Here is a 21,797-nt window from a genome sequence, read left to right as displayed (position 1 = left end):
CTCTAAAAACGGAGTTACTGTACTAAGCTGGTGTCTGCAAAGATTCGGATCGACTTAACATCCGAGTGACGCCAACGACTTTTTATTATTTCATCCCCAGGCTGAAATTTCATTACGTTTAGAAGCACCTCTATTGTTTTAATTTTGCTAGTCAGACCTATAATTCAAAGACACAAAAGTCAAAACCACTTCTTCATACGTTTCAATTGCATGTTTGCTTTAATACTAAGTCACCGGTGTAGTTTGTGCACGTATCATAACAGTATTAAACATTCTGTATACTAATTTCTCCTAGAATACTATTCTTTCTTTGACGTCCTCAGTACGTCATCTTGATCATTCCAACAAATCAAGGAAATTGGGTTAATTAGCAAATACACAATTACATGTAAGGAAGCTGAACACAGTTTACTGTTACTTATGTTTCATTTGCAATAGCTCTCGAACCGTACACGTCTCAGTGCTTAAAATTGGGAAATTGTAAACTCAGACAAAGCGCTTTGTTATTTTGTTAGTTACATATAGCTAAGCTCTATTTCGTTTTCGTGGCAGCATGACTTCTTCGGAACTGGCGTTGAGTGTTGTTTATTTGCAATCAGTAGATATTCTCCATCATTTGCCTGCAAAACGTCTACAACGAGAAACTGGCGCATTTCCTTGAAAGTCTCAAAAGCACTCAGTCTCAATTTTCAGGGAAACTGCAGGTAAGCTGGTATCAGTTTTACGGGTGGCTCAGTCCTTGAGAGTTTGCTCACGCGAGTCATTGGCTTTCACCACAGAGCGCGCGCGCAAAAAAAACTGTGTTCAGCCACCTTAAACTTTTCCTATTTATGTTTTCACTATAATCTAATCGTTGACGTAGCATATTCATAATGAACGAAACAGCTAAAGGGATAATCATGTTATGTTTTAAAACTGTCGAAACTACTGCACAGACATAAGGGGCATGTGCTGTTTAACCCGAAACTTAAACTGACTCTTTGTTCTTGACTCTATATACTAAATTCTCTAAGTGAGCGATTAATAATTGATCATGAAAACGACGCTAAAATGTTTCATAAAACGGTAGTTATCCCTCGGAATACATAATTCACCAAAGAATTTATGTCCTACACAAAACATTCAACAGCTTTCTACGCTTTAAAATAAAGATATTTCAATTTAAAACCTGAGCAATGTGTTAAAACTTTGCTTGGCTTGTCTAAGGTAGATATTGTTTTGTCGGGACGGGGCTTTGAAGTGAGTGAAGACGTTCGGATTGAGTTCACTGAAATTGAAGGCAAATTTTCAGCCAGTCTCATAATTGTTTTAAAATGTGCCACTTTCTGCTAATGAAAAAATCGTGTTCCGCTGTTGTTCTTTTAAATTTCTTAACGGGGCACAGTGACGGTGATTTTGCTCTATATTGGTCAAAATTACTCAAAGGTTCCACTAAGAACCCTTGAATATGAACATGAAATTACTCTTAGGGCAAAGGGAGGAAAATTTGAAATGATTTCTCCGAAAAAGAATGAACCGTAGTCAGTTCTCAGCAATTTTTCCAAACTTTTCAGCCGGAACTTCAAAACCGCCTAATGTTTATTTTCCTGGTCATCCACAGCCAAACATGCGGTTAATACTGGTTTTTATTATATGGCTGGCTCCGCGAGCGGGCAAGATGAGTCAAATCCTGCGCTGTGATTGGCTACCCGAGCGGGCAAGATGGAGCTATCTTGCCCGCTCGGGATTACCCGTTGCCCGTCCGCTTGGCTTCGAAAGTTTAATCCCAACAACAAGGCAATCTTTTCTTCGATTTTCTCGTTGTTTTGGGGGTAAACGCTCACTAAAAAGTTCGGTAAACTCTCTCAACATTTACGTAAAGGAAAGGAAAGAGAATGGAATCGTCCTGGTGTAGTGAAAATTTTGTTTCAGCGACAATGAATGTGAGTTGAATGGGTGAGTTGCTCTGCGTGTAGTATTTTAGATAGAGTTGATTTTGTAAAACGTTTTGTCTCAAGTCGAGTGCCAAATTGATAAGTTCTATAGGTTTGCAATGGCTGTATTTAAATCATAGCGTAATGGAAGTTGCGTTGAGTGTTTAGAGCAGTTCAGAAAAGTATTTTTTTCAAGTTCGCCGAAGAAGCTCACGTTTCTAATTTAGCCGCGTCTTGCTTGTTGTAAACAACAAAATCTTGTCAAAGTTTCGCCCAGTTTTCTGATTCTGTTTATTATTTACGCCACCGCGCGATCGGCTAAAAATGGAGAGTTTGCCGGATTCGATTCAAATCTTCCCGCTCTTGCGAAAATCTTAATTTTTCGTTCTCAATAATTGTATACTCCCTTTACGCCATTATGAAGTTAAAGCCCTAAGATAATTTAGGATTCCTTGTTTTCCACGATTACATGCTAATCCAAAAATGCACTAAAAATAAATCCGGCTTGCACCGGCCGGCTATGAAGAATTTCTTTCCGAGTAGAGCAGTTTCATGTCGTGTTTTGTTTTGTTGTCGTAGTTTTAACTTGAAGGTAAAGCCATATAATAAATCCTTTATTGACCAAGTGTGAGGTCAAGATGGCTGGATATTGGCCTCGTTCTTTTTTTGCGTTTTTATGGACCTCGACTTCGTCTCGGTCCATAAAAACGCAAAAAAAGAACTTGGCCAATATCCAGCCATCTTGACCCCACACTTGGTCAATAACGCATATATATACACTAGCAATTAAGATTATTGGTAACAACACTGAACCAATTCCATCAATTCAAATTTGTCTTTTGGGGTATTCAAAGTGAGACAAAAAAAGGTGACACTGCCCCTTAAGGTGCCACACGTCCATTAAGTTGCTTCCGCTTAATGGAAAATTTAAAGGTTCTTGGGATAATCGTACTTCTACGGGACGAAAGATTATGGTCTGGTATCGCTAAGAGTGTTGGAAACTTAAATGACTACCGTTTCAGTCAAACAGTACTCATCAGAAAAGGGCAGTGTCCGTGAAGATGAATTCGAACCACATGCACTAAACGAGGTTCTGGCGGTATATTTTAGGGTTCCCTTCAAATTTTTCCAACAAGCGATTAATACGTCACCTTTTACAGGAGTTCTAAGGGGTATTTCTACAAAGTCTCGTAGGTTTTTCAGGCCTCTAAAGTTTCTAGTTTCCATAGACTCGCTTTTTAAGCAGTTTCCAGCCAATAGAACCATCATTTGTACTCAGTTGTCCGTGACATCCTTTGCTCGTTAACTCTTCTCGCGATGCTTAATGGGCCTTGGTTTGAAAAAGTTGTTCCAACGTACGTATTACCTCATTCATCGTAGGACGCTCCTCTGGATCATCTTTAACACACCTCTGAATAAGTCCCCGCAGTACACCTTCGACCCGTCCTATCTGTGTTTGGCGCTCGTCGGGATCCGGTTGTTCTCTGATGCACATCTCACACAACAATACTCCGAAACTGTACACGTCCACCTGTGGAGTTAAACAGGCATAACATTAACATACAAGACATGATAGTAGTGCAAAGCAAAGTGAAACGAGTAATGTAAGACAAGCCATGTGTAGTGTCAAACGTGTAGCCGTACAAACGTTGGCTGTATACTTTACAGCAACTCATTGGGATAGTCTGAATTCAGCAATGACGGTCTCGCCCTGCTAATTAAACGCACCGCGAACTGACAGTATGCTTTTGGCCTTATCCCGCGTGGCTTACACTTCCTAACAGTAGTGCAGTGAGAAGGCTACCACCTCAAACTGTCATTGCGCTCATTTGTCGTAAGCGATTTGAAAAAAGTTATATATATGCGGTATTTACATCGGATTATACCAGAATCAATTAAGTCGAATCCTCAATTCTAATCATACTAATTTAAAGTCACTTTAAAGGAAAAAAATTCCAGTCGGAACCAGTATATATAGCGAAAAAGAGACATTTATGATCTCCAGACATTTTTTCATAGTGGTCTGGTCATCGCGTTATTTAAAACTAGTTTGAGAAGATTGATCGCGTTCAATTACTTTTAAGCATCAAGTAAGATTTAATAGCCTTCCCTTAAAAAATACCGTATTTATTTGATTACCCGCCCTGGGCGCTTATTTAATTTTGGGCCCATGAGGGTGGGCGCTTGCAAGGACTTTTTTTAAGAAAAACAAAACAAGGGCAAACAAGTTTATTTCGCTTCAACAAGAAGTGCAAAAACTAATATGAAAAAGCCATAAACAATATAAAAGGTCATTGACTACCGTATCTAAAACCAATTTTGGGACACTAGTGACGCTCCTCTTACTTCACGCTGGGCTAGTACAGAAATGCTTTTTTTTTAATGGTGTTGTTGGGAGGGGGAGGGGTGGGCGCTTATTAACTTTTCGGTCTTTCAGGGTGGGTGGTTAATCGAATAAATACGGTACGTTAAGCAATGTTCGTTATTTTCGTATAGTTATTGTGTCATTACTCCTTCCAGTAATTCCAAAATTAGGCTAAATTGCTGTGTGTGGTTTATTTTTACCTTTGGTGTCTGTTGACGTGTAAATGCTTCGGGCGCGGAGTAAATAATTGCCCCTGGGTTTGCGGTCATGTTCTGACGCATGACATTCGCAGATCCGTAGTCAGACAACTTGGCTCTCCAAGATTCATCTCGTCTCCATAGCAACACGTTTGCGCTGCTGATGTCTCGATGCATAATGGGTTTTGGCCTACTAAGATGAAGGTAGTTTAGGCCTTTCGCGATGTCCAGGGCGAGGATGAAATTTTCCTCGTACTTTAATGCGCGCTCTGATAATACACGTCGTAGATTGGTGTCGAGTAGTTCAGTTACAAACAATGGGCTGCCGTTGTCGTTTGTGGCACCAATAAATTGTAAAAGATTTGGATGGCGACAGCGCGACGCGATGCTCATTTCTCGTTCAAAAAGTCTACGATTATGATCAGAGAGAATCAGTTCGTGGATTTCTTTGACAGCAACTTTGCAACCACGAAACTCTCCTTCACGCACTTCGCCCCAAGCCCCTCTGCCCAAACTTTTCTCACTGGAAACAATTTCCTCACGTTGGATGATCCAATCACGTGACTGAGCCAATGCCTGTTCTGCTGTAGACAAGGCTGACTGCAATTCAGTCTCTGTAGATAAGTGCCGCCTTCTTTCTTCTTGAATGTGAAGTTCCAAGCTCCTCACCCTTTCTTCCAAAGCCGCCTTCTGTTGAAGCTCTTCTTCCAAATGACGGCGTTGGTCAAAAATAACGCTTTGGAGATGTTCTTGATGACGTTTGGCTTGGCGAAGCTCCTCATCTACAATGATTTTTGCGTGGTGTTCTTGTTCTAAAGATCTCCATAATTCGTCCATATTTTTTTCCTTGTCATTGAGCGTTTTTCGCATCTGTGACAGTTCACCTTCCAATTTCTCTTCTAGCTCGACATAAGCATTTCTGGCTTGGCCTAATTCCTCGACTGCTCTGATTTTTGCGTGGTGTTCTTCTTCTAAGGATCTCCGTAACTCGTCCATAGTTTTTTCCTTGTCATTGAGCGTTTTTCGCATCTGTGACAGTTCACCTTTTAATTTCTCTTCTAGCTCGACATAAGCAATTCTGGCTTCGCTTAATTCCTCGACTGTTCTGATTCTCACTTGTTGTTCTTCATCTAGTGTTGTCAGTGGGTTGTCTACAGCACTTTCGTTGTAACTTGATTTCTGTTGTTTTGTACTGTGACAGTATACATCATCCTCAAGCGGTGGACGATTCCGCATCGAATCTCCTTGGATTGACTCTCTGTCTAATCTCTCAGCCGGATGTACTGTTGAAGAAATCTGAAAACAAGTTAAAATAACAAGTTTAAATAAATGCTTCTGAAACATTATAGTTAGGACCCGGAAACTCGGCGCAAACTGATTGCGCCCAGCGTCGGACACGATCGATTTTATATATCTCGCAATGTAGCGTCTCTCTAAGCTTGGCTTGTTCAGAGGTAGTTGTATAAGCTTTTTAAGGTTGAATAATAACTGCGCATGATCATAAACATAAAATTATCAATTTTGAAGCTGACGTGTGATTAATACGCAGACTATTGTTATCCTTTATAAACTTAGCACAGAATGAATAGGGAACCAGGAAGATGTTGGCTGTTAATGAGGGCTGATCAAGCAGTTCCGTTAGAGGAGGTGCTTTCGAGGTAACACCCAGAAGTTGTCTCCCTCAAACATGGTTTGAATGTACGGTGCATGTACTCCATTCTACACACTGAAGCATAAACAATTACGTGCTAAATTGCAGCGCAAAAACTTGAGCAACCTGTTATCACAGGTTACCAACTAAATGCGGACCTTGAAAAAGCAATGTTCATTCAATTTAGTCGATCACAGAAAGACTAGTTTGACTCAAAGAAAGAACGCTAAACTTCGAAAGTAAGATGGCCGTTACGATGGCCTAAAACGACCCAACCTAGTCTCGTCGATGAATCCAGCATAAAGACAAGGAGATACCAAATGACTTAAAAAAACTTTTTCATGAATTTAAAACTTACCTTGAACCTCTTACGGGAGGCTCAAGGTATCTTTATCTACTACAGGAGGGCGTCGTTACTTCTTCCAAACCTTCGAATTTCCTGGCCGGGAGGAATCCATCCGGATGACTTCCAGCGCTGATTTATCACGAGGCTGTTCTCCCACGAGGTGTTCTCCCAGACATTGAAGCTCCTTCAAGCTAAAGATATCTATACGTTTTCTGACACTTTCAAAAATGAACTCAAACAATGCCTGCCGTTCATACCAGATTATGCACAATATTATGCCTAGCCTCAGAATGTCTACTTTGCATTCATGCATCTGGGGTTAGAGTATCCTGACCAGTGTTGGAAAGATCATGGTATTGATTCTTGTTTAGGGAATCAGATTTTTTACTTTGCTTACTACATCTTGATCATTTTTTCACTGACCTTTAAATTGATCATTTATCAACATCTAAATTGCCAACTATATCCATTCGGCACTTGCCGTTGATTTCCGAGGGACGTTTCCTGGCTGGTTCGCTATTACTGACACATACCAGTAACAATCGGCTGGCTGGCCAGGTGAAATCGAGCCATGAGTTGAAAGATTTTTGGTGAATTTGTTACCCGTTTTTGTTCGCTTTTCGAGATTTTTACCTAACAGAGTGATGATATACACTCACAGATGTTTTAATCCAGTTCAGTAGTTTTTTTCTTGTGACTTGTTAGCTTCTTTTTTGCAGGTGAAAATTAGAAATTACCCTATCAATTTAAATAAACTCATGTAGTTAACCAAAGAGACATCCTACAAGAGCCACTTCTGAGTTCTCAACTGTGGGTCTTAAAAGGCAGCCATTCATTGACTCACCACTCTCTGTGCAAAAATAACGAAATCCGACTAGTTTAATTATCAGTCAGGCCGTGACCAGAGGAGGTCCTCCAGTATCATGGGTCACATGTGTCTTTGCTTTCCAATCGCTTCTGCCCAACATGAAGGTCTACAGATCATCTGTAGTGGGCACTCCTGCGTCACGTCTCACGACCTCGACAAACGGTTTCCTCCCCTTGGGTTGGTTCCCACAAGATGAGAGGGGAGAGAGCTAGCTTGGGGTGGGCAGGCAGTGACCGGCCAGTCCCATCCTCCTCGCTCGCACCTTCTCGGAGACATAGGGCAGTCAGCTGTAAAGTTTTATGTTTGTCGTATGGTTTAAAGATAACAACAACGCAATCACAGCAACATGACGGCCTAATGCATGTGCTTAGTAGGAAGAACTTAATACCCATGAGCAGCTTACAAGGCTTGCTGGCGCAACTTTTTCTCATTCTTTTTCCAACGATCAAAAGTAACGTGGTCTAACAAACAATTTGCGTCACTTAAGAGCAGTTCTGAAAGAAAACCATTGTTTTTGGAGCAAGCCCTCTGATAAAGGAAGAGGTACTCTCGATTGCACAGTTCACGACAAAATACTAAACACAAGACCCTATTTTAGTTATTCTAGGAAAATACTTTGGAAGGCTTCCGAGTGCTCCAAGGTCTTGACCTTAGAATGACAGGGCGGGGTTTATTGGGTGTGAGGAGCGCGGTAGAACGCAGCTTTTGTCAACTGAAGAAGTGACCTTTGGGTGTTCAGCTTCTGTAGGCGTACAAGATCAGGTGGAGAGCCGTTGATAAGGTGGCGATGGTCCAGGGGATTTGGCGCATTCCCCTTACTTATATAAAGAAACTGATGGGTACTCCACAAGTGGGACAGTTGGGGGATCAACGTAACGTAACAGACGACCAGCGATCAATGTAACTGCAGCGAAGCAAACGAGTGACCACAATGTTAGGGGAAAAATCGTCTGTAAAATGAGTTGGTGTTAGATTATAAAGTTTCCTGCAAGTCGAGCTCAGGGCACATACACTATAGCTTGGCGGAGCGCGAAGCGTAAGCAAGACGAGATTTGAGGGTTCAATCTCCATGCAGGAAGCTACTTGACCAGACGTGAGAGCCGAAAGACTTTTAAAAAGTCTACCTAGATTAGAGCCTGGAAAATTGAAAGTGGGGATATGTAACGGTTTACATTAAAGATTTTACAGAAATACGCCCATAAGAGCCGTACAGGTCTAATAACTCTACGTTTGCGACAGTCATTGCGCATTGCTAATTAAAATGTAGGAGCAGGCAGGGGCCCAAGATGTACTTGTTAACGGAACGCCCTATCTGACTATTTCATTGGAGGTATGCAACCAATCCCTTGAGATTGAAATCACAATGATGTGGCAGCCATGTTGCTGTACCATAAAAAAGCTAATGAGAATTATTTTGCTGACGGTAAACCAACTTGGTGGCGATGGTTTCACGTACGTATGTTTTATAAATTTCATATGAATGGAAGGTACGTAACTCCAGCATCACCGTCTCTATGCACTAGTGCACTAGTGGCCGACCGATTTTTGCCATACCTTTATCCCGTACGCTGATGCTTGAGCTCATCGCCTTGCGGTCTTGTCGCTTAGGTTTTCCTAAATAGCTCATTGAAAAAGCTGTATACTAGTCTCGATAAATATAGGTAGACATAAATAACTTAAATTTACATTTACCGTCCACCTACACCACAGTGAATTATCTTTAAATAGTCTCGAGATTATAGAAACAATGCGGAGGGTGACGATTCCTAAAACGAGTTCATTGATTCAGCACTAAAAAATTGTAATAGCCTTACCATCTCTTCATATAACGTCATTATTTCTTGGTAGCATTTGTAGGCTGTGGGGCGCTCCTCCGGATTTTTAGCCCAACACTGCTTCATCAACTGAACCCAGCGAACAGGTGGCTTCTTGCGATTCCTTACATGGCTGGGACGGTAGCCTTCATCCACAATTTCACAGAAAACGACCAAACATTTTGCCTTTAAGTCAGCGAAGGCCTGCTGTCCATACCACATCTCCCACAAGATTATTCCCAGGCTGTAGATATCAGCATTGCAGTCATACACCTCCGAATGAAAGACTTCGGGTGCGATGTAAACAGGGGTTCCAACAAGCGTGCCTGTGATGTCAACTGCTGGTTTGGATACGCCTACGTCAGTGACCTTCACATAGTCATCTTCTGTTACCTTAGGTGAATAGAAAAGAAAAAAGCGTTCATTATTTTCATTCGAAAATTTGAGGTCAATTACCTTTGGGAAACTATGGACAAGGATGCAACAATCATCAAAACCCGAATTTCTCAGAAAGACAACATTTAATTTTCATGTTATCATTAAAATTAATATTTGAGAGTCAGTACCCCATCGATGAGGAGTATGGCTTATGTTTCATCATCTATGAAGAAAGGATAGAGATGTTGTATTTCTATTTCCTCAACCCATGTCATCTATATCAAGAGATATATGTTATTTACCGGGCGGGAGGTCCGTATGGGAAAAAACTGTGCCCGAGGTCTTGAGTACGGGCCGTACTCAAGACCAAGGGCACAGTTTTTTCCCATACGGACCGACCTAGACCGGTAAATAACTTATTTATTTTTTCTGTTTGTTTGCTTTTTTTTCGCTGGGACGTTTGTAAGAGTGTAAGTTTAAGGCTGGAGGAGGAAAGTGGTAACAAAATCCTATGAAACAAATGTAAATAGGGCATAAATTTAAGTGGCATGTTCATAGGAAGTTTAATTTTATTTTCACTCGCAAGTCATCATGTAAAAAAAGAAAAAACCATTTAAGAGTCATTGAAATGACAATCATCTGTCAAACGTCAAAAGTGGATGAATGTTGACACGCTGCAAATGATGACACGCATGTCCAAAAGGTCTAAAAATATCGATCGAATGATAAAAATTATGAATGAAGACTCAAACACGGCGAAGTTTACTTTTCTTAACGGTTCGATGCATGTTTAAAACGTCCCTGGGTTGGTGAAAACTAACTTTCCAAAAGCAAGTTCAAGTTAATCTGAGTCTGAGTCATCTGAGATGATAATGTGGCGTTTTCGCGGCTTTGACCGAACCGAGCTTTCACCACAGCTGCAAGGCGCTGTATTGAAAGAGAAATTAGAGACTTTAAGCATCGACGACGGGAACGGCAACGGCGACGTGAGATTGTGAGGGAAAACCCAAATGTTACATTGCGCATGTCTGGCGGGAAATATCCAGACGTTCTGTTCCGGGGCCCGACGTGAGAAAGCTTCGTTTGGCGTTGCCCGAAAACGTGAGTAACATTTCACATATTTTACCTTCGTTTCGCCCCGAAAAAATGATATTTTTAATATCGCTTGGCACTTAAGGATACTGCAGGTAAAGTACGCGTTGAGTTTTTGTTTTATTTTTTCGGAAACTATAATAACTTCATCAGTCGGCTGTTTCAAAACAGAAAGCTAGTGGCGATGCCTGCAAAATTAGAAATGACTTGCGAGTCTGACACTAATCATCGATGTTTCTCTCTAACATCAGTGTAACATTACTTTTTCTTATTCAAAACAAGACACACTAGAACTTTTAATTTACATTTAAGCTGGAGAAAAATAAACAGTCTATGTTGCTCAAAATAGCATCCAAACCACAAACCACTGTGGCATATCGTAGTTTTCAGTTCAAATTCTTAGATGTAAAGATAACGAAATTCTCACGCGTGCTCGCACTGCTAAAGTGTTTCTTGAAATCCCAGCCTTCGATGCAGAACATTTGAAGTAAATTAATGTTAATCTAGTCGCTATTTCTAGTTATATCGGTGATTTTTATTACGATCTAAAAATATATCAAATGGTCTGAATTGTTTACATCGGAGAACTGCAATTCCGACAAACACGTTCTCGTTAATAGCAGTAAAAATTCTCCATCGGTTATTTCATTATTAAAATCGATTTCTGACTTCTTTTAACGAAAACTTGATGGGTGCTTTCAATTCGACGAAATTTTCGAAAATTTCGGGTGGGAATCGAACGGCACAGCATCTTTTCCGGAAAAGATTTTCGACAATTTAGGACAACCTTTTCAGCTGTTCCCGAAAAGTGGAAACCGACCGAGAATAAGCCCGTTCCATTCGAGACCGAAATTTCCGAAAATTCAAATCGAAAATTTTTGGTGAATGGAAAGCGCCCATCCTATTTAATCCTCTTCGAGGGAAGCTGTCGTCGTATTGCGCCTGCTTAACTGTTTCCAATTTCGCGACGCAACCGCGTCCTCTCCTCAGTCTTTCCTCGGTTTTTCCGTCGCCGTTGCCGTTCCCGTCGTCGATGCTTAAAGTCTCCATTGAACGTGCAGTCTTCAATTTTACTGATGTTCGAACCAGCAAAAAAAAACAAAACAGTGAAGGGATCCTCGCCTGAAGAAGCTTGCTTGTCTTCTCTCGGCTTGAATGGGTGCTGCAAGGCTTTGACTGCTTGATTAAGCGGTGCATCGTTTGAAGAGATGGGAGATTTCGTTTCGCTGCTCAGTAGCAAGGACATCTTGGAGTGCGCTGGTGGTCGTCGGAAGCAGTTTTGTAGGAATCTAAGCTTTTTGAATTTTTATGTCCACTCCGCTGAGCTACATAATAAACAGGAATTTCTGCATCCATCAGCCTTGAAATGCAGGTTTTTCGCACAGAATAGTTGGTTACATTTTCAGGCAGTCCTGCATTCTTCGCAGCCTTCGTCAAAAATTCTCTGATCTTGTTTTTTCCGAGAGGAGCTCGACTGTACCACACCGGAACTGCAGGCTTTCTTTTGTGGTTTATTGTCAGGAAGACAGGAAGAAAGGCGCCTCGGGTCTCTTCATTTCTTCAGGACGATGACTGGCGAACTTTAGATACAAATGAACTAGTGCTGAATACTTCTCTGGAGCGATGCAAGTGTAGCTGGCTCGTACACTCCGTCATCTTTTTATGGACGTCCATGAAAAATCTGCGCAGCAGAATGTTGAGCTCGTTAGGAGGAATGTTTTCCAAGGTTCTTGTCTCTCCAACTGAGGAACAATATCTTCGCCAAATGTTCAGATCGTAAGTTGTCTTTTTTTAGTGTTATCAGGGCGAAGTGAGTGAATAAAGTCTTGAATTTTGCTTAATTGCTTGTCTTGTTCAACTTCTTCATATTTTAATGCCGTAGTTTCGTTGGGGGTTTCTTCTTCTGGGTAGTAAAATTCACTTTCGCTGTGTACACTCTCGTCTGAATCCATTTTCTTCAGAATTTATATTTTCATTACATATTTCCACGAGAACTTGTTTACGTGTAACTATGGCCTTTGTTTGTAAACTTTCGCAACTATTTCAATTTGCCGCGAATAGAGCGGATAAAAATCCGGACCGTGGTCCGTATCTTAAAAAGCTGGACCGGTTACGAGCGCGCGATTAGCCAATCAGATTCGAGGATTTGAGATTCCGGCCCGCGGAGATGCATCAGAAAAAAATAAATGTCTTTATTTTTGGGAGGGATGGCAACTACATGCATATCTACTCTTGATCTGAGAACGATGCAGTATCAGTGTCACAGGCATAGATTCGAATTCTCCCAACAGAAGTCAAACCTATGACCTTCCGATTACTGGTTTAGGTGCTCTACCATTGAACTACAGGAGACTCATAGGAGCGACGGCATTAAACATCCACCATTCTGCCAGGGTTTGATTATTGAAGTGTAGCATGTAAGCAGTGGAATAAATGCGATCATTTATTTTAAGCCTGATAAATAAATCAGAATGAAAACAGATGCAGTATTCCTTCAGTAACACAGCCGTACTTTCTTGATAGCATTAATGAAAAATAACTGCTATGTTATTACGCAAAGATATGCTATTCTAAATGTTTCATACCAAGATGTTCTCTAGCGTGAGGTCTCTGTGGACAATTCCTTGTTTATGTATGTAAGCCAGAGCAGCAGTGATCTGTTTTGCCCAACGGCACACTTCGTTGACAACTGAAGGATTTTCTGACTTCCCAGGGATACATTCGGGGTTGTTAAAAATGCGACTCTTTAAATTTTCTTTACACTGTTCCATGACGAAGATCACTCTAATTTTGCCCATATTCTTCAGCAGTGATGTACCATAGAACTCGACGATGTGAGGGTGTTCTAATTTTCTGACGGAGATAAGTTTAAGAAAAAAAAGAAATGAGTAACAGTGTAACTTTCCAGCAAACTTTAATGGCAAAAGTTTAAGGAAATCATAATGGTTAAAAAAAAAAGGCTTACTCGGCGGACCCAAAGAAATAAGTTGTTTTATGGCGACACTGTACCATTGACAATGGTTTAACCAGTTATATTGCACGCTGGAATCACGCCATGTTTTACCTTATTACCCTGCTCAACACGATCAAAAGTTTGCACTGCAGTCAATTCATTCCATTGCATCTTTTTTTTTCTCACGTATTTTTTCGTTTGGCCCATCTCTGATATTAACATATAGATTTGGGCATGACTTGTCTTTTAGTTATAACTATTGAAGACATTCGTTTACGACAAACTTGAATACGTTCCAAAATTTTTTTTGATCTCTTCACTAATGATGCAGTGATAGAGAAAATCGCCTACCTCAGGAGCTGTACTTCCGTCATGGTCTCACTGGCGTTTGTTTCATCGAGTTCGTTTTTGCACACCTTCAGTGCCACTGGCATTGGTTGGTCGGCTCCACGCTTTCTCATCCTTCCTTTGTACACAGAAACTAAAGCACCGGAGGCAAGGCAGTGAGACGCGTCCTCTTTCCATTCTAGTTCTTCGCTGCTGATTTCATTGGCACAAACTTCTGTGAATCCAAATACTGCCAAGTGCCCTCGAAGTTCAGAAACCTCATTCATTATCGGCTGATAGGTTTCTTCTATTTCCTTTTGCGAACGCGTTTCATCAATGAGTTGCACGTATAACATCTTGTCAGCCTGGATCAGTTCTGGGATGCGGGCTTCAATCTGCTCTAGACACAGCTTTGCATCTTCCAACTGTTCCCTTACGAACGTCTCGAGCAAAACTTTATTCTTGGCTTTATCGAGATATTCTGCGGATAATTTGGCCATGAAAGTGCATTTGTCAGCTTCGTACACCTTCATTTTCTTCCTGTCTTTCATCTTTTGTCCGAGTCCAAGTAGTGCCCAGTTGGGAATTGTGAAGCCAAAGCTGAAATTTTTACCCGCAGTGAATTCCTCTTCCGTCGGAAAGTCTTGTCGAACGTTATCACGGTCAGATTTGACAGCAGTGTGGAGATTCTGTAGCTGCTCCTCAACATATTGATACTGCTGCTGAAAGTGTTTCACAAGGGATTCTCTAGCACCTGAGAAGACTTGGTTATCTTCTTCCCATTGCTCAATGATTTCTTGGAGCCGCCTGGATAGTGATTTCGTGATTTCATGTTCTGTCAGTTCCCAGGAACTTTCCACCTTTGGAACTTCATGCAAGGTCCAAGAAGTGAAGCGGACTTTTACTTCTTTAGACGACAGGTAATCTGCGAGCTTTCGCATAGCACCATCGAGGCGATCCTTTAAATATTTGTTGAGTTCTTCTATCACTTTGCTTGGCCGCTTTTCAATGACCTCCAAGCGAGCAAGAATCGCCGCATTTTCAAGGAGGACCTTTCCCGGATCGCTGGAAGCGTTTTTCACAAACACTTTTGCTTGGTAGTCTATCCGTGAAAGAAGGTAATCTAGCCATCTATAATATAAAAGATTGTCTTAGATTTAAATTTACAATTTCGTATGTCAGTTGTCGGGATATTCTACCTAAATATCACAAGGTTTAAAATGGGTCAACAAAATTGGTTAAAAATCGTGTTTCCTGGCTAGAAACTTTAGGGGATTGGCTCCTATTTGAGAGTTTTTTTTGCAAGCAATTGATAGGGACGATGGTCGATTCTTTTCATTGCATTTTTCAACGTATTATTTGATTGCCAACAATCAGAGAACGTTTCAAGCGCATGTGTCATCAGTTCGCAAGAATGACTCTTAATTTGATATCGAGACAATCTCACAGTTGTGCGAGGTAGACTAATATGAATCGTTGAAATAATAAGATGAAGATACAAGGTTTTAAGATGTTTTTCTTTTATCCATAGACATATGCTCGAAGTTTTCAACTTTACCTAACCCCGGTAACATAATTCACTCCAAGAAATTGCAAACAAAATTCGAAGCAAATGCATTTTCTTTCTTATGGCTCTTAAACAACGGAGCACATCTCCACAAGCACGACGCTATAATCCAGTATCTGTATGGCAAAACAGCCCACAGTTTTTCATCTTTAGTCACTGCAGAATTTAACTATTTGTATCCAGCTCTCTCTTCCGACGAAACGCCAGGTAACCAAGATATCTATGACCAGACATAACTAATCGATGATGAATGACATCAATAAATAATCAATAGACAATCAATGAGTAATTAGCCGATTAGTCAGTGAAAATTACCGACGTTCAATACATGATCGATAACTAACTAAGGACAAAATATTTTGTGGCTTATTAGGTACTCATCGATCTCATTATTCATCTATTGATTACTCACTGGTTAAATATGTTCTATCTACTCACCTCCAATGAATTTCAAGTTGGGCCTGAATGCTTTTCAAGACCATAGTTTTCACTCCATTCATCAGAGAGGAAAAATCTTCGGTGATAATCCCCAAGGTCTGTCCTTTAGTAGCTTTCATGGTCGACATGTAGATGATCTGTGACTCCGGGTCAAGGCCAGGCCAGCACCGTTGCAGGTTTCTGATCACATGACTGTTAACGTCTTTAACCTCCCCCTCTGGCACTTGGTCCCACTTGTTGCACACGAACAGAGCACACTTGGATGGTACTTCCCCCTGCCCCTCAAGCGGCAACCTCCTAACTTGTTCCAGCAGTTTTCCAAGCTGTGAGTGTATAGTGATGATTGTTAGCTGTACTATAACTATCATCCTGGTCAGTACTCTATTATGATAACAGAACCAAACACGGCCCAAATGTTCATTCTTTACCATAATACTGAGTATCATTCATTGCATAGTTACTTGCAGTGGACATCTTTCTGACCAACTAAGTTCACTGAAGAAATAATTTCTTGTACTTTTGTGCTCTGCTTTGAACTTAAGACGTCAGTTTTAATTAAGTTATCGAAGTTAGTTTTTTTTTATTATCGCTTTGAATAGCCAGAAATGTATTTCTCTGTGTGAAAACTTTAAAAAAAAAAGTTCCAGATAGAAATCACCGTACTTCTGGAAACACAGGAAGTAGTATAAGTCATCTCAGTTTGACGACAGTTGATCGGGATGTTACTCCTATTTCCACCAAAATCCATATAAAAAGAATATCATTTTTTTTCTTCGCTTTAGAAAACAGGATCACTTTTTTTTCCTCTCGGTGCTCTCAGAGAAATCTCGTATTTGATTTAGCATGGTTTCGTAGCCAAAAATCTCATGTTATGCAATTTGACCAAAATTTCAACAAAATCCCGGTCACAATGCCCCTTTTCAAACATTTAGTTAGGTCATTATTTAATTTTGCTATGTAGACATATATTGGAACAGGGGATGTCATTCACGTCTTTTTTGAAAGATAAAACGTCCTCATCTTAGCTAGATAAGTGTGGCTGCGCGGGACCTTGATTGATGTGTTTTAGCCACAATTATCTGACATAAGGCATAGATTATAACCTTTCGGTCCTGTTATAGATAAGGATTGGGAAGGGGTGCCAATGATCCGGTAGTTATTAAGAAGAAATCGTACAGTTTTCGGATTGATTTCTGTAGCGATATTACTTACTCTGTCTTTCTGAACTCCCCCAGCGTTGGCACTATTGATGACATAGATAAACGCAAAGGCTTGAGGCAAATACTGTGTAACAATCGCATCCATGATATCAGATTCGCAGACTCCAGGACTGTCAATAATAACTACGCCTTTCTAAAATGCAGAACCAAAACGTTGATTTAGTTTTACTTTAAGAAGCTTAAATCATACATAAATAACCTTTCAGCCAAACAATTGTTATGCGGGACTGAAGCTCCAAGCGGCCATACCACGTGTTTTGTTAATTTTTGTTACTTCAATGTCATATGCATTTCTTTCGAGTCGTTGCGAACTCCCTTCCTTACTACCCACTTCTACTGTACTCTTCTTAGTGTAGATAGGAACGTGTTCCACATGTTGCTTAAAGACGTACAGTAAATGAAATTGAACAATTTCAATTATTGATAGGTAATAACTCTGACCTCCAAAAGACTGTGAGGCCAAAAGAGTTCAATCTTCTTGTAAATTGAGCCCTGCTCGCGTTCACTCTCTACGTGGACGTAAGGCGAAATCTGTTGAAGGTAGTTCTGTTTGGTGGAATCCGTCCGTTCTCGCAAAGAGATGACCTTTGTTTGAAGCCCTGTTTTAGGATCCTTGTCTTTAAAGTGAGCCACAATTTTGCGTTCCTTTCCGAACTTGAGTTCGCATATGGTGGAAGTTGGGCTGAGGACAGAATATGGAAGAAGCTCCTCTCCCAGAATAAGATTCACCAAACTGCTTTTTCCGGATCCTGTCTCACCTACAAAGGTATGAAAATGACCATCGTTAGAATCCCAGTTGTGTGCATGTGAGTACTTGTCACCTGTGCACAGTGGAATGCGAAGACAGTTCAGTCGTCATTCAAATCCCTGAGTAATATATTTTCCAATGCTCAAGATAAAAAGGATGGGCCACTTTGTGAAGTTACAATCTATTTAGCGCTCATTCTATCCGGGCCCAAAGATACTTACAAATAACGTCTTCGTCCACTGGCAGGTATAGGCACGGTTATCAAAGCTGACCGAATTGAGAGGATGTGAAGCAAAGTGGGCTGTCCCAAAGTAAAACAAAAATGGGAAAAGTCTATTTAAAAAAAGAATAGAACAAAAATTCACCGCCTACCAAAAATACTCCTCGGATTCTGAAACAGACGTTGATTGTATTTGTTGCTTATCAGGGGCAATTCTTAGTTTTGTGCATTCGTTGAACAACTTAAGCTTTACTTCTGAGACCCTCAATTATTTAAAGGTCTTCCAGATAGAAATATTTGATGATTCACTGGCTTAGAACAATAGACTATTGTTTTCAGTTTAGTTTTGTCTACTTACTTATGTAAATTTTCTTCATTTTCTTGATAATGATGACAGGATGTCATCGAAACGTCGAAATCTCTCCGCGTTAGTTTTTCTGCTAAATTTGATGATTCTTTCGGGTTTTAGCCTCGATAGTTAAAAGTGGCTGACAACCATTTTCATAATTTAATTTATAACCATTTACCTGCCACAAGAAGAAAGTATTCCCTCTGAGCAAGTTCCTGTTTGTGGTTGTACATCTTTTCTTCAACGTTGCCGACTTTTTGTTGTAGCAAATTAAGGATTTTTTCATCCATTTTATTCAGGATTATCTCGGCGTCAACGAAAAGTTCCAACAAACTGCTCCTTTTCCTTGCATCTTCATCTTTGGCTTCTGACAGAATTGAAAAGGCCTGAAGAAAGAAAACCGGTCAGTGCTCATAACCAGTAGCTAACACTAAAGTGGCAATTGCGGCGCAGCAGCAGTAGCAGTAGTTATTGTAGTTGTCATTGTAGTGGCAGTGGTAGTACTCCACTGAGTAATATTTCTGTCGATAGCCTTAATAGAGAAGCAATAGTTGTACTGAGTAGCAGTGGGTGACCGTCTGTCTCAATGGAGACAATGATAATACACCCTCATGCTGTGAAGCTGTGTTACTCAGTTCTACAATGGAAGAATAGCGTCTATTGTGGATATAGAGACTACAGTGGTAATAAGGTGGCTCATAGCTAGCCGCTGTTTTTGGCGTTCCTGTTTTCGATGGTACGTGTTCCCACCGCCAATTTCATTCCCATCTTAATCACAAAAACAGCAACTTGTGCTGGGTTATTCAAATAAAAAATGTGATAAACAGAAAATAATCTCATTCTTTGATGATATCAAATGAATGTAATTTATTGATAGCGTATACTAATTTCTACGCTGAACCTAACAAGCAGAACAAATCTGAATTATTTCAAATATTCATTGTTATATTCTCAGCGTAGTTATTATTGAACAATTTTCGTCTTATGTAGCATAAGCAAAAACTAGAGTTGTGAAAATACATCTCGTTTTGAAATAGCTTTGACTGCTAATTAAGGATTTTTTTTCTTGGCAATGTAAAATCCTTAACTTCTTTAAGACTACAGACTACTAGTACATAATTTATTTCTTTATCTTGTCTTATTTACCTTCAATGGGATGGTGTAAGAATTTGAAAAATATGTATTAGATATATTTAACAATTAGAAACTGTAGGTTTCTTATTGAGGTCAAAAAATGATAATCGTTTTAGTTTCCTTTTGTATTTAAACAAGAGAGAAAAAGTCTTAATATTTACATTGATTCCGGAAAAAGTTGATCTACTTCCGGGAATCTATCACTGACAAGCAGCTGAAACAACTATTACGCTGTATGTAGATCAATGTGTCAAAATACCTTCTTTCCTTAGGTCTATACCTAAAATTCTTCTTATTTCAAACAACAGCCTGAGTGAGACCAGACAAAACCAAAGTAGATTCTTGCAACCGTAGCTAACAAGCAAAATAACCGGCCAAGGAAGTTTTGAATTGAACTGGACGCCTGCAACACCCAGACGATTATCAATAACGGATAGTTGCAACGGCTTAATTTCATAGTGTCAAAGGTCCGATGTTTCGCGATATTTTTTTTAATTTTTTCAAGCAAGCGGTTGTTTATTCTACTGATTCTGAAAGGACGTGAACATTCGATTTATGTCCACATGACTTTCCTGTGACAACGACAACAGACTGACAAAAAGAACTCGTCGTCTCAATAAATCACGAGAGTAACCGAAAACGAGAGTTGGATTAATTTTAGTCCGCGCTCTTCAAGGACAACCGAGGAGAACAGTCTAACAGTTGACAGTGAAAATATTTTCGGAGCTTCTAGAACGTAGAGGTCAAAGCGTCCCAACAAAAAGCGTCCAATAAATAAATATTTCAGGACATTGCTGGAGTAATTATTCTGTCAATGGAGGAAACACGTTACCTGCCAAAGAGCTAAATTCGGAGCTTTTAATTCAAGAGTACTCCTCTGTGGCCCCCTTCATTTATTTTTGATCCGAAAATTCGTAACTTGAAGAATGTTGTTAAAACATTTCGTTTCTATTCGAGTATTAAGTTGAATTCCATTTTTTGGTTGCGGCTTCCGGGCAAGACAAAGAAGTCGCCATGATACTTTGTAATTGTGTTGTTTCCAAAAAGCGTTTAATCCGAATTAAAATTGTCTCTCAGTAACATTCAACAATGGACTCGCCCTTAGACAATAAATATAAAGCATATTATATGGGAAATCGCGTTGTCGGTGGCAAGAATAGATCAGGTTCACGCTTCGTTTAGTTCAGTGCACATGCCTTACTACCGTTACCTTTGTATTACTGTTTAGTATTGGGTGTTATAATACCTGTCCTGCTGTCCAACTGGTCTTCTTTGCTGACTGGTGCAGTTCATTTTTTACTCGATCTTTCATTTGCTGCAACGTTTTCAATCCTTTGCACGAGATATTAAGCGATGACATCGCTTGAAACATGTCTCTCATGTCGTCGATTTCGTCAATGGTTTTCAATTTACTTGAAGCCATTTTAAATCGGATAGTAGCTTAATTGTTGAAGACGTGGAAGACTTTGTAAAAAAATGGCTTTTCAAGGAGGAATATTTCGCTGCTCGGATCTTTGCAGCTCCATCGTTGTGTAAACTCATGAATGCAGTATGCATGACGAATGATCCTAGTACTAAGCAACATTTTGGGGCAGGGAGGGATAGAGGGGGAGCATTTTGCGCTTTCAATCTCTCAGAACCCAATGCTAATAAATGACGTGCTCAGTCTACACCCCAGGGTACAAGAGAGATGATGAATCAATAAGCTGTCTGAGAAAGGCAAAAAACTGAGCCGCATTTCATGGGTGCCAAGATTGAAGTACCCCTAAATCTAAGGGTTATTAATGACGTATTTTAACGCCTGGAAATATTGAGTTGAAATAACCTAAATTCAGACACACATTTAAAATCAAGGGACTTAATTGGACAATGAATTTAAATAACATTGTCTTCCTCCCTCTCAAACGAGAGTCAAATGTAAAACAACGCTTGAATTGTGACAGCAATGAAAGGAAAGTTGTTTTGTCTACATCACCAGGAGGTTTCATGATAGGCTGAGTAGCGCCTTTTGTTGTTTACATTTCAGAGAATAAACTTCTAGGAAAATGGTAACAAAAGGAACGTCATGATAAATCACAGGTCACTGATTCCTTTAATTCAGAGCCAACTGAAAAAACCCGGGAACAAAGTTGGATATTGCGTGTTGAGAGCGGTGGCAAGCAAATTTTACTTTATTATTATTCATTCACTATGGTAACGTGGACTGCGGTGGCAGAC

General features: G+C 40.1%; 1 protein-coding gene across 1 annotated transcript; it reads right to left on the bottom strand.

Moving 5' to 3' along the window:
* Positions 1-2,690: 2,690 nt before the first annotated feature.
* Positions 2,691-21,146, bottom strand: LOC146449371 (uncharacterized). Its single transcript, XM_085101275.1, has 10 exons — positions 20,827-21,146; positions 18,625-18,832; positions 17,571-17,887; positions 17,122-17,262; positions 15,910-16,232; positions 13,929-15,035; positions 13,210-13,477; positions 9,155-9,547; positions 4,479-5,771; positions 2,691-3,444 (listed from the first exon to the last, which is right to left on the bottom strand). The coding sequence occupies exons 1-10, from the start codon at positions 21,001-21,003 to the stop codon at positions 3,235-3,237; spliced, it is 4,437 nt and encodes a 1,478-aa protein (XP_084957401.1). The 5' UTR covers positions 21,004-21,146; the 3' UTR covers positions 2,691-3,234.
* Between the last annotated feature and the right edge of the window lie 651 nt (positions 21,147-21,797).

Source organism: Pavona decussata, unplaced genomic scaffold, assembly GCF_977016875.1.
Source record: "Pavona decussata unplaced genomic scaffold, jaPavDecu1.1 SCAFFOLD_602, whole genome shotgun sequence".
In the NCBI taxonomy this organism is placed as follows: Eukaryota; Metazoa; Cnidaria; class Anthozoa; order Scleractinia; family Agariciidae; genus Pavona; species Pavona decussata.
Note: the sequence above shows the minus strand (reverse complement) of the source record. Positions and strands in the feature narration are given on the sequence as shown.

Bases quoted from the DNA above. Each gene is read 5' to 3' on its own strand.
- LOC146449371 (XM_085101275.1), bottom strand. From the start codon at position 21,003: ATGGCTTCAAGTAAATTGAAAACCATTGACGAAATCGACGACATGAGA. The intron at 16,233-17,121 runs GTAAGTAATATC...ATACACTCACAG, and splicing joins GGGGAGTTCAGAAAGACAGA to CTTGGAAAACTGCTGGAACA. The intron at 3,445-4,478 runs GTAAAAATAAAC...TTAACTCCACAG, and splicing joins CACGTCAACAGACACCAAAG to GTGGACGTGTACAGTTTCGG.